Source organism: Phascolarctos cinereus, unplaced genomic scaffold, assembly GCF_003287225.1.
Source record: "Phascolarctos cinereus isolate Bilbo 61053 unplaced genomic scaffold, phaCin_HiC Scaffold_5;HRSCAF=322, whole genome shotgun sequence".
Taxonomy (NCBI): Eukaryota; Metazoa; Chordata; class Mammalia; order Diprotodontia; family Phascolarctidae; genus Phascolarctos; species Phascolarctos cinereus.
This window is the reverse complement of record NW_027555958.1, coordinates 380,680,117-380,692,163: the sequence shown is the minus strand read 5'-3', so window position 1 is coordinate 380,692,163 and position 12,047 is coordinate 380,680,117. Positions and strand designations below refer to the sequence as shown.

At 39.5% G+C, this 12,047-nt stretch overlaps 1 protein-coding gene across 8 annotated transcripts in view; it reads left to right on the top strand.

Annotated features, from left to right (window-relative positions):
- PPP1R12B (protein phosphatase 1 regulatory subunit 12B) overlaps window positions 1-12,047 on the top strand; it is a 255,019-nt gene that overhangs the window by 200,011 nt on the left and 42,961 nt on the right. Inside the window, exon 1 of one of the 8 annotated variants that reach the window (XM_021003141.2) lies at window positions 2,140-2,917. The exons of the other annotated variants lie outside the window; for them this stretch is intronic. Coding sequence (XP_020858800.1) covers window positions 2,816-2,917 — 102 coding nt within the window. The 5' untranslated portion in view covers window positions 2,140-2,815. Of the gene's footprint in view, window positions 1-2,139; window positions 2,918-12,047 lie in introns of those variants that run through there. 8 annotated transcript variants of the gene reach the window in all.

Sequence of the window (12,047 nt, the reverse complement as noted above, 5' to 3'; positions counted from 1 at the left end):
ATGAGGAATAGTTTGATATTGTCTCCCTAAACAAATGGAATATAAGAAGTATAGTTATAAAAAACAGTGTAAGGGAGTGATGAATGTATACTAAGTCCCTAATAAATACATTTTTAAGCATCAAATAAAAAAAGTATTAGAACCACATATTCAGAGAGCTTGTCTGTGGTCCCACACCTCTGCTATGTTCCTATTAGCTACTTGATTTCCCAGAATCTTCTTGGAGGTCTTGGAACAGTGGATGAATTCAGATCAACTTTTTTACTACATGCTTTAACATGAACGCTTCTTTTCGAAGGCATCCTTCTTTCAGAGATTAGAAATGTCATAGGAGGGGGCAGAGGCTAAAAGACAAATCAAGAGTAGGAAAGATTCACATTTTTGTCTAAATTACAAAAAAAAAAGTGAATTGGATATAAAAAAAATCCTTGGCAGGAGATCTGTTGCTTATCAAGATTGCTCTTGCTTTCCCCTTAAGGAATTTAGTAGCCTGTTAACCTCTATTCTCCATGTGGGTTTGTCATATTGAAAATGTATCCCTGATTCTACACCAGTGAGACATACTGGCTTCTCGTTGCTGAATCATTTGAGTCATGTCTGACTCTTCATGACCCCATTTGGGATTTGCTTGGCAAAGATACTGAAGCGATTTGCCATTTCCTTCTCCAGCTCATTTTACAGATAAGGAACTGGAGCACACAGGGGTAAGTGACTTGTCCGGGGTCACATAGCTAATGTTCCTGTAATTTTGTTCCATAGGTTTGTTTGAGCCTCCCGTGTATGCCATGACTGTTCTCTCTAAAGACAGTATATATTCCCTGAACTCATAAATATACAATTTTTTAATGAAAAGAAGTAGTTAGCAGAGACTTGGATTATATCAGTTGATGATAGCTATATAATCAGACACTGTAATTTAGCACCCATTAATCAGAATCACAAGGGCAGTTGGCACTTGACGATTTCATTCCAGGCTCATTTTGAGTTCCTTGCTCTAATGCTGTGGTCTTGCCAACATGTCTTCCTATTTAGAAGCTGACCCAGATCAGACCAAGTCTCCTCAGGAAATTTCAGACTAGGGATAACCTAATGCCAGATTAGGCCACCTGATTTTTGTTTTGAACCTACATCTCCCATGTCATTCTAGAAATTTTGGATTGAGGTAGGGAACTAAACTAGCATCTGGTCACCTTTTTCAATTTGATTCCATCAAAAGGGTTACAAGAAGGAAGGAAATGATGGGTCTATTATCGGGAAAAGAACACAGTGATGGGAAATTTTGAAACAGTACAAAGGTTCCAAGAATCCAATCAGAAGTGAACAAATTGCCAGATATTTTCCAAGGCAGTGACACAGGAGCTATTGGATGGTGTAGTGATGACAACAGAGGGCAAAAGATCAACTCTATGAGAAAAGCCATATCCAGAATCCTTCCACATCAAGGGGAAAAATGCATTTCATTTTAATCATATGACTTTCCTATGGCCATCTGAGCCCACTAGTTGTGATCCTGCTCCTTTCTCTGCATTCTCTTTTTCCTCCTCCTTGCTGGTCACAGCCTCCTGGCAGACCCTAGCAAACTTCTCACTTGGGGACTCAGCCAGGAGAATCTCTGACTTACAGACTGGTACTTGTGGGGCAGGAGTCATGCCATTAAAAGTGAACATTGTGAACTACAAGGTGCTTTGGCTGATGCCTCTGTAGGTTGTGTTTGATTATTAGGAAAAAGTTCCATTAGCTTAAAATCCCTTTGTTCTTAAGAGAAATGTTTAGAGAAACTGGTCTTTGAGACAGAAGTCTACCACTTAATCCCTGACCGAGCTAGCAAGTACCCCAGTAAGGTGGGGTTTGGATATGGATTTTCCCCCAGCAGATTCCCCTCCCCAGCCAACATTAGATCCTGAGAGTTAGAGGGTTTTATTTTCCTCCTACAAGTGGCAACCCGAATCCCAAGTTGAAAGTGAATCTTTGCCCTTGGCGCCATTCCAGCATTCCTCACTAAGCGAATAGGGATTTGGAATGTCAGAAAATAGCAAGAGGGAGGGGAAAAGATGTGTGTGTGTGTGTGTGTGTGTGTGTGTGTGTGTGTGTGTGTGTGCATGTTTATATGTAAAAGCAGCTCCGGCTGGAAGGACTTAGGGAAACTGCACTTCCTTAGGGCTGCCTTTTTTTTTTTTTTGGTAAAATCTTGGTTCCTTATTTGTACTTTTTTGAGTTTCTTGAATTGCCCAGCCTGAGCTTGTCACAGCAGCCCCATGTACTTTTGGAGTCCAGAGGAGTCAAGCTGAGGGAAATGTGTTGGTTTTCATAGGGTTCCCCACTTTCTCTTTCCTCTGGATAAAGCAGCAATAGTTGTTTGCCAGACTTATCTTCGGCAAGGACAAAGGCTGTTCCACTGTGCTTTCGTCCAGGCTCATTGGGAGCCTGAGGTCAGGCTTTATTAAAGGGTGAGCATCCTAAAGCCTCATTAAGAACTATCCTTTTGTGGAAGATCAAGGAACCACCCTGGGCACAGGGAGGTGTCTCAGCACAGTATCCTGCACCATAAAGGTACCTGACAGTCCTGGGCACCCGTCGTCAAAGCTGAATTGGAAGCATTGATGGAACAGAGTGTAAAGACTCTGCCTAGCTGTGGACTGGTTCAGAGCTCAAGACTATAATTACCAGGCGGTTTGCATCCTTTTTTTAGTTCTATCAGAAGGCTTTTTGCACCCACTCAGAAGGAGGGGTTCTGGAAGGGCAGCTCACAGGACCGATTTCCCAGCGTTGAGTGAAGATTGCAAAGATTGGGTGTCTCTCCAAATCCTGAGGAACTATGTCTTCCTTATATACCCGAAGCAAAGAGTTCACTCGGAGTAGGAAATCTCAATCTGATTCTCCCCCGGCATCTCCCTCCCCAATTGCCAAGACACTCCGAGTAAGCAGTATTTTGATTTAATGTACCTTCATAGTTGTGTCAGAGGTAGAGTGTGTATGTGTGTGTGCCTGTATGTGCTTGTTTTCTCTCCAGAAATTAGAATTTCCAGGGCACTTGGGGTCAATAGGAAAAACACAAAAACTGGTTGACTTTGTAAATAAAGTTCCTGTTAGCTTCTCTATAAGAAGTTATGGTTCAAAATATTTAGTAAATTCCTAAGGAAAAGCAGGTTCTAGCCATGTCAGAATTCAAGTGATGCCTTATTTTTTGTGTGATTTGTTTGGTAGCAGGGTTGTTGATCTCTTGTCATTATATTGTGAGAGGCTTTTTAAAATGTCTTAGTTTTAACTGGCTTTTCTGTATATTATGTGGGAGATGACATGGTCTGGGGAAGTGTTCAAATGGAAAGTAAGCTGAACTTTTTCTGATTATGAAATTACAGTTCAAACTCAGCAGAGACCGAGAAGAGAGGTGAGCAATGGTATTCAAACTTTGCTTCTCAAACTACCAGGAGCCAGACACCAGAACATATTCGTACTTTAGAAAGTAGAAAAGTAGCCCCTTGGGCAGAGGCAAGGCAGCTTGGGAAAGTAATGTCTGTCTGAAGTTTGGTAGCGTCTCTGACATCCTGAAGAATGCATATGAGGTATGACTTTACATTTTCTTCTGGATTTCACTGCTAAAATAAGCCATACTTCAGGATTTGCCACTAATTTAGGAGTTTCCACTGGAGCAAACCAACAAATGCAAAAATTGCTGTGGATCATATGAAATGAAAAACTATAGTGAACTTATAGGTAACAGTCCTTTCCTAGAAAACTAGATTGACTCACATCAAAGGAAAAAAAAGGGGAAAGATAGTTTCTTTCTTTTGGAATCTCTGGGGAGAAGCCAAATTGATCTGTAAATTTCAAGAAGAATCCACTATGTCCTGTTGCTTTTGAAATGCTTATTTATTATCCAAGCCTTATTTATTTTCTGTTTCATTTCCTATAGCATCGTTGCTTGTAAAATAGAATTTGGTATAAGGCACATTGGTCTTTGACCCCATCTAGATGAAAAGAACCCTTGTATAAGTCAGTCTTATCCATATTGCTGTACTGTAGCATGTACAGGGAATCCCAACAGTGTTGGTGCAGTTTTAAACATTAAAAGCTTAGGGTCCCTGACAGTCCTGGGCACCCACAGTCAAGGCTGATTTGGAAGCATTGATGGAGTCAGACTTCCAGACTTTGCTTTAATAGCTTAAAACTGCACTCAGATTTTTGGGACACTCTATACTTTGTAAGGAAGTTCTAGTGTATGTCTGAAGGGGCTTAAAAATTGCAGTGGTTGAATCCTGGGGCATTAGCTCATTCTCTCTTTTCTGAAGGAGACCAAAAAAAACCACCTCATTTGATATATTTGGTATAGCTATAGCTTACTGGTCACAAAACTCCTAATATCCTTTTTTTTTAATAGTGATCCCTTTTACCCCCTTTACACTTCTCAAGGTTATTGGCATATATTGTTTACCCATCATATGAAGAGCTTCCTTTTATCTGTTGTCACCTTATCTCAGACAGCTGGTTAGGTGGGATAAACAATGGTGGAGAAAATAAAAATGTCGTATTGTAGAAAATCATAACGCTTTATAGGCTTGCTAAAAATTTGATATTATACCTGACCCTAACTTCCCAGTATTTAATAGCCATTGAGAGCCACAGCAATAGCTGTTTATTGGAATGAATTTTTGATGGTCAGTGGCTTTAGACTAGTAAAGAATATTTTTGTGTCCTACCCCTTATCTTCCATGTTCATTGTTTATTTTTGTCTGGTTAGGTGAAGGATTTGCAAGATTGGGACTGTTGACAATAAATACTCATCCAGTACTAGTTAGAAGACCAAGATTTCACTAGTTAGGTTCACCCATAGCTTGGGTCATCCTACCCCACCTCCAGCTTACTTGGGACTTTGAGCTTGTAAGAATAGAGATACTCTGCAAATGCAGCCGTTGTTGTTACTGTTACTGTTACTGTGCCTGTGCCTGTGTTGCCTGCTGCTACCACGGAGGAGCCATGAGCTGCCTCGTGTAGAGACTGAGCAGTTGGTACATTAGCGACATTGCACAGGCACCACTGTGGGGACTAAACAAGCTTAGCACACTGACATGACAGCGAATTTATTAGAGGCAACAAAGTGAAACTATTGGATTAGTCACAAATGGGCAATAAAATATTTGCATCATCTGTAGGTCAAGGTTAAAGTCATTTTAAGAGCCAAGGTTGAAAGTAAAAGTTTCAGCAAGGCTGTGGGAGTTCAAAGCCCAGACAAAGTGGGGCCCCTGGAGACTGGAGCTGAGGCATAGAGGGAAAGGCTGGGTCCACAGACCAGAGACAGTGATTAGACCATCTGTCTGTCATCAGATCTGTCATGGGGACCGATAAATTCAGGTGGAACTTTATAGGATTCACAGGAGATTCCGACCTGTGTGACTCCAAAGACTGAACTTTAAAGACCATAGAGTTATCTAATTCTGGGAGTGAATTCGTCAGTTTTTAGGATCAAAGCCTAGATAAAGTCATTCATTAGTATCGTCCAAAGGCTCCAGTAAATATTCTGTCCTATGTTAGTCATTGTAAAGAATGAGGGCCATACCTCTTGCACCAGTATGTGTGAAATAAAGAATGTGTGATATTGACATTCTTGGCTGTGTTTTCTGATAATATAGTTAAACTTTCTTAAGTTGTTTTTCAAAGGCCCTGATCTCAAAGCTTCTTTCCTTATAAGGAAAATGTTTTGAAAGAGAATTGGAAAACAATGTACATTCAGATAAGGAGCTAGTATTTTGAATACGTATTTCAGAATAACTATAAATTACGAAAGCTTTTATTTTGAACTTTAAAAAAACAAAAACAAACAAGGGCAGAGGAGGTGTGGGCAACTTTAAAACTAGCATTAGATGGTCAGTGTTTTAGAGACAGAAGCTGTCTTTTCTTTTTTTATGTAACTCCTTGCAGTATCTGGCACTACATACAGTATTATAGAAATGGTACACACTTAGTGTTTTTGACTAATATGCCAGCATTGGTTTCCAATAATTCATGTTTTTCTACCAATTTTTTTAAACAGTTTCAAGGTAGCCCTTAGTCTGGGCATGGCAGTTTCCTTGGTTTCTAAGTTGGGAGTTGGGGGGGAGAGGGGTAAGACTTGGTAAGACTTGATTTTATCTTAGAGCTATTACAAAAGGCAGCCCAGAAAATCAGAATAACTCTAGTATTTCTTGCAAATTTCTGTGCAAAATAATGCAAGGTAGTTGCTAATGAAATTTTGAAGGGGTTGCCTATGTTCTTATGTTCTAAGGTAACAAATATGAAATTCATAAAATGTCAACACCATTCTCATAATTTATGGAAAAACTGTGATGGGTCTTGAGGATCTTTTCATAAATGCTGAATTTTCGTTGTCAACTTATTGTAGCAATGGCATTTGACCTGTTTTTTAAAGCTGAGAGTAATGGCATTTTTCATTTCAGTTCAAATTGCTGCCACTCATGGCCAGTATCCTCAACAGAAAATGCCAAGATTGTAGGCAGCAGTGTTTTTTCATACTGTTGTTGTTGGTCAGTTGTGCCCAACTCTTTGTGACCCCATTTGGGGTTTTCTTGGCAGAGATACTGGAACAGTTTGCCATTTCCTTCTCCAGCTCATTTTACAGATGAGGAGCTGAGGCAAACAGGGTTAAGTGACCTGCCCAGGGTCACACAGCTAGTAAGAGTCTGAGGTCAGATTTCAGTTCAGGAAGATGAGTCTTCCTGACTCCAGGGACAGCACTGTATTTCCTGTACCCCCTAGCTGTGCACTCCCCCCTCCCCCTTTATACTAACTATAAAATTTACAAAATGAGGAACCATTCATCATTTTGCTTTATTTTTATGATCTTAAAATCAATAAAAAGCGTGATAAACATTTGGGTGATAATTCCATGAGAATGGAATCCATTCTGATGGACTCCAGCATCACTGGATGCTGGCTCTGATCTTTTCAAATACTTAATATTGATGACCATTCTTTGAACATGCGTATATCTTCCCTCTGGAAAACACAAAACATTCTACAGTGTATTATCTTATCTTTTGAACCTCTGAATATTGTATCTGGGACAACACTAATGTAGAGTCCATTTCCTCCTCTACTTTATAATCTGTTGTCATATGTTGAGAAACATTTGTCTGGTTGAATAAATGCTAATGAGAGATGCAATCTGTTAACCATTTTCTCTCTAATTAAAACCTCTGCAGCATCATTTTTAACTCTAATCAAGAAAATTCAGTATACAATAACTCTTCAAACCAAGAACAGTTTCATAGGCAAAAATGGTTTCTATGCATAGAGATAAGGAAAGATTTCCCCATTGATATCCACTAAATATTTGGGTTTGTGATTGGTAGCATTATTAATATCTGTGCATCAAACAATAAGCATTTACTTAAGCACCTACTATATTCTTAGCGTTATTCTAGATAGTGAAGGTACAAAGACAGAAATGAAACAATCCCTGCCTTCAAGGAGATGATATTCAGTTGCATAAAGAACATATACAAATTAAGTACTCGGAGACCCTAATAGATGGTAGAATTCAGGAAAGGCCTCATGTAGGAAGTGGCCTGTGAGCTGAGCTTGGAAGGAAGCTAGGAATTCTAAGGGAAAATGAGGAAGGAGAACAAAAGCAGAAGACAGTCCCATGTAGACCTGAACTAGGCAGAAGCCTAGCTCTTGTTCCATTGAGACTTAGGAAAAGTTTATGAGAGCAGCAGCTACTTCCCCACAGTCTGATTGTCTTTTTTTCTTCTTTTTCTTATGTGACAGCTCTAAGAGGCCCTGTCCTTTCTCCCTTTAAATGAGAGGTCACCTGTAAATGGAAAGCTTGAACCTTGTATGAGTAGCACACTTTAGGGGAAAAAGAATCCTGCAAACCCTGCACTTCTTTGATTTGCCCCACCTAGTTTAGAGTTACGTCCTAGTCTGGGGGAGGAAAGAACTGCCTCAAAGTGAGGCAAGACAGAGCTGTGCTTCTCTTTTATCCAGTCATTGTTAGGAAAAAAAACACTTATTCCTCTCAGGCAAGTGGGGAGGGATGATCGGGAGGTTTAGCACTTTTTGTTTCCTTGTTTATTTAGTTATATGTCACGTATAACATATATGTGCCTTTAGTCTATGTTATAGACTGTAGTCATGTCTTTAGCTCTGTGTTTTCAAAGGATAACCTAGGTTATTAGTATCTATTAAAGTATATGTGTGTAGTCTATTGGAAGGAAGCACAGACTCAAAATTTGGGCTTCTGTATTCTAGCCAGACCTCACTACTCTATGACCTTTTTTCTTACGTACACCTTAAGAAGATAAAATGTGAACATGATGTGAAAGCACTCTGAAAATAACTATGCTAGAATAGAATTGTAAGAGATTATCATTACAGCTTCTGAAAAGATCATGTAGACCAAATATGCAGAGCAAGACACATTTTTAGTCATAGTCAATATGGGAATTTATTTTGTCCAACTATATCTGTGTGTGTGTGTGTGTGTATGGTATACACACAGAGACACACACACACACACACACACACATATATGTGTATCACTGTTACAAGAATTTTCTTTTTTCCAGTGGGAGGGGAGCTGGTAAATGTTTAGCAATCAATTGGGGCAAGAGGGAGTGGAGGTGGAAGGTGTGTTTGGCACGTGTAAGTTTCATCTGCATTATTAACATTTTCTCCATCACTTTATTAAATCTAGCCAATCAACAGCAGCAGCAAGAATAAATCAAGCCCTGATTTGTAGTATTGTGTAAATGTTCGCACTGAAAAATTAATCACATGCTCCCAAGAGCCAGCCTGAGCTGGCTGGAGCACACCGCTGGGTGGGGCTGAGAGGGAGAAAAATAAATGCTTGATAATTGAAAAAAGTAACAGAAAATTAAAACTCATCGAAAATTAAAGAGCCTCTTATTTCCCCCCATTCTAAATGCCAGTATCTTTAATTGGATTAATGCAATTAAAAATAGATCTGCAGAATTGTGTTAAGACAAATGATCAGAGTTGGCTTTCCCGTCAGGACACAACCCCTCCTTGGCTGTGGGTTTGACCTATTCGTTGTCTAGTGTGGGTGGTGGTTATCCATAACTAGGGAGTTGCCTCTGTAGCCCAGCCTCGAAACCCAGCAGTGTTCTTTAAAAGTTAAACAATTTGGGTACCAGTAAGGTAGCCAAACACAGACACTAAGTGTGTCAGATTGATTCCTGTGGCAGGAAGCTTTCTAGAATTGCCTAACCCTTGAGATCAGCTTTTTTCATGTAAAAATTGTCATATTTTTCATTGTATAGATGTTTCCAAAGAAATTTGTAATTTATATGCCAGGCCTGGAGTTCAAATCTGGCTTGAGATACTTACTAGCCGTGTGACCCTGGTCAAGTCACTTAACCCTATTTGTTTCAGTTTCCTCATCTATAAAATGAGCTGGAGAAGGAAATGATAAACCGCTCCAGTATCTTTGCCAAGAAAACCCAAATGGGGTCACAGAGAGTCAAACACAACTAAACAGCCAGGAGGAGCAAGGCAAGTGAAGGTTGCAGTCAGGCACCCCAGGGGTTGATGCCTCTTCTTATGATGAACCTTACCCATTAGACACAGTATCTTAAAAATGTATGCCCAACGAGGCCCGTGAGAGACTGGGCCAGTCTCTCACATCCCATTGCCATAGCTGAACTAAAAGTACTGAAAAAAATCCTAGTTCTATGGTCTTTCCTCACTCTGATGGTTTGCTTTCTTTATATGAATATAAGCCTGTTTGAAAGCCTTATGTAAATAGGTAAACAAACTCACATTCTCTGGTAAGATGAGACAGTAAAGCTCTTGAATATCCATCCAAGGAAGTAGGGAGCAAGAATTAGCCTAGCTAAACAAAATCCAGAAGTGATCCTAACATCTCATTCTGGCTGTTCAACTCCTCACCAAATCTCCTTCCCAAGTTGCTAACCAGTTGATTCTGGCCCCTACTCTGAGATGCTAATAAGCATTTATTAAGTGCTTACTACAGCACTGTACTGAAGGAATACAAGGACAAAATAAAAGGACAGAAGTCCAAGAAGAGACAAGACGGGGGAACAAGAAGCCCCTACCAGCCCTGGAAAAACCTCTTTCTTGATAATTCTGGAATTAACTGATTGTGAGCTACAAGAGCCTTGAGCACTAAATCTAATTAGGAGCAGAGTGTGTATGTCCATGTGTATGTAGTTATACTTTGGGAAAAGCTAGTAAAGCAAATCTGTTTAAAAATTTTATCTGGAAAAATAATTAGTTGAAAAGGCAAATCTGCACATAGAACATTTATTTGTTTTTATTAGTTGTCTTATTTTTAAAAATAGATGTATAATTATAGAAACAGTGACTAATAAAGTCTTTTCAAGTAGAGGACCTTCTCTTCCCATGTTTATTAGTGAGCAAGTACATGCATAGCATTTGCAATTAGTGTAGGAGTTATGTATGTAAATGGCATTGCTACTAATTTTTAAGTCCTTGAAAAGTGCTTTTTTTCAGAAAAGCATTTTGTTTATGCTACTGGTTTCCTTAGGAAACCTTGTTCTCACAGACGTATTTCAAACCAATACCTATTCAGCTTATTACAAATTCTAAATTAGAGAAATCTGAATTAATGCTTAGTTAATGGGCTCTGCTATAGTAGAAAGAAAACCCATGTATTACAAACTTAGCTCTTCAGTTCCCTCTTTTGTAACATGAGATTGGAATAGATGATCTAGATGTTTCTGTGATTCTCAAAGCACCTGAGGCATTATAGGATCCTAGAGTTAGATCTAGAAAGGATCTTAGAGACCCTCCTGTTCCAGAGGTGGAAATAGAAACAGACACAGGAAGGTTAGTGATTACCAGGTAATGCCAGGAGTCCATGCCTTAGGCAGGATTCGAACCTGACTCCAGTTTCAGTGCCATTGCTACAATGCCATGCTGTGTCTTCACTTTTGAACTGAAAGAAAATTACTAATTTCAAAGTATTCCTTCCAGGATCTGAAGGGTCAAAGTCCATATCTATGGGGAAGGAAGGGCTAAGGAGTTAGTGAGAAACTAAAACACGCAGAACCTCCTATTTCAGTATTCCCGGTCCTGCTTCACTCACCTTCAGTGAGACCTGACCGACCCTGTGCATCACACAGAAATGATCCAGTGTCCTCCAGGAAGCCCTTCCAGCAACTCCAGCCATTATGTTCCCTTTCCTGATAGCTGATACATAATATGTATTGTCTCTGCCATGTATTTTGATTATGTTCCTATCATTGCTTTCCTGTATTCTTGTATTTGTCCTGTATAAGCACTTGTATTAGACTGATTGCTTTGTATGTTTATCTTCTCCCAAGTTTAAGTTCATGAAGGTAGGATTTTTATCTCCTACTTTTGTTATATTATCCATGGTCCCTGGCATAGGACTGTGAACATTGTAGACACCAAATAAACAAATAAATAAATAAATGAGCAGACAAGCTAATTAATTAATTAATTACACACCACACACACACACACACACACACACACACACAGTGAGAAATTGATTGTTGTCTCACATCTCCTCCCTAAAGACAGGTTGGGCTTTTCCACTGCATTTTTCAGACTCCACAATCTATTGGCCCTCTCTTTAACCTATTTAGAAAGTTTCTTCTGATCACATTGGCAAGAGTACATTGTGGTTGGGAGAATTGTAGGTAGTGGGGGTGTTGAGTTATTTCAGTCTGACTCTTCATGACCCCATTTAGGGTTTTCTTTGCAAACATACTAGATTGGTGTGCCATTTCCTTCTCCAGCTCATTTTCCAGATAAGGAAACTGAGGCACATGAGGTTCAGTAACTTGCCCAGGGTCACACAGCTAGTAATTATCTAAGGCCAGATTTGAATTCATGAAGATGAGTCTTCTTGACTCCAGGCTCAGCACTCTATTCACTGCATCACCTAGCTGCCCAAATTGTAGGTAATCTTGTGCATTAGGCATACTTCTTGGATTGTGTATTATGCCATATGTTGAACAAGAAAACTAGTATAGAAAATTATTGAAAGCTCTATTTCTGATCTCTCTTCCTAGCAGCTA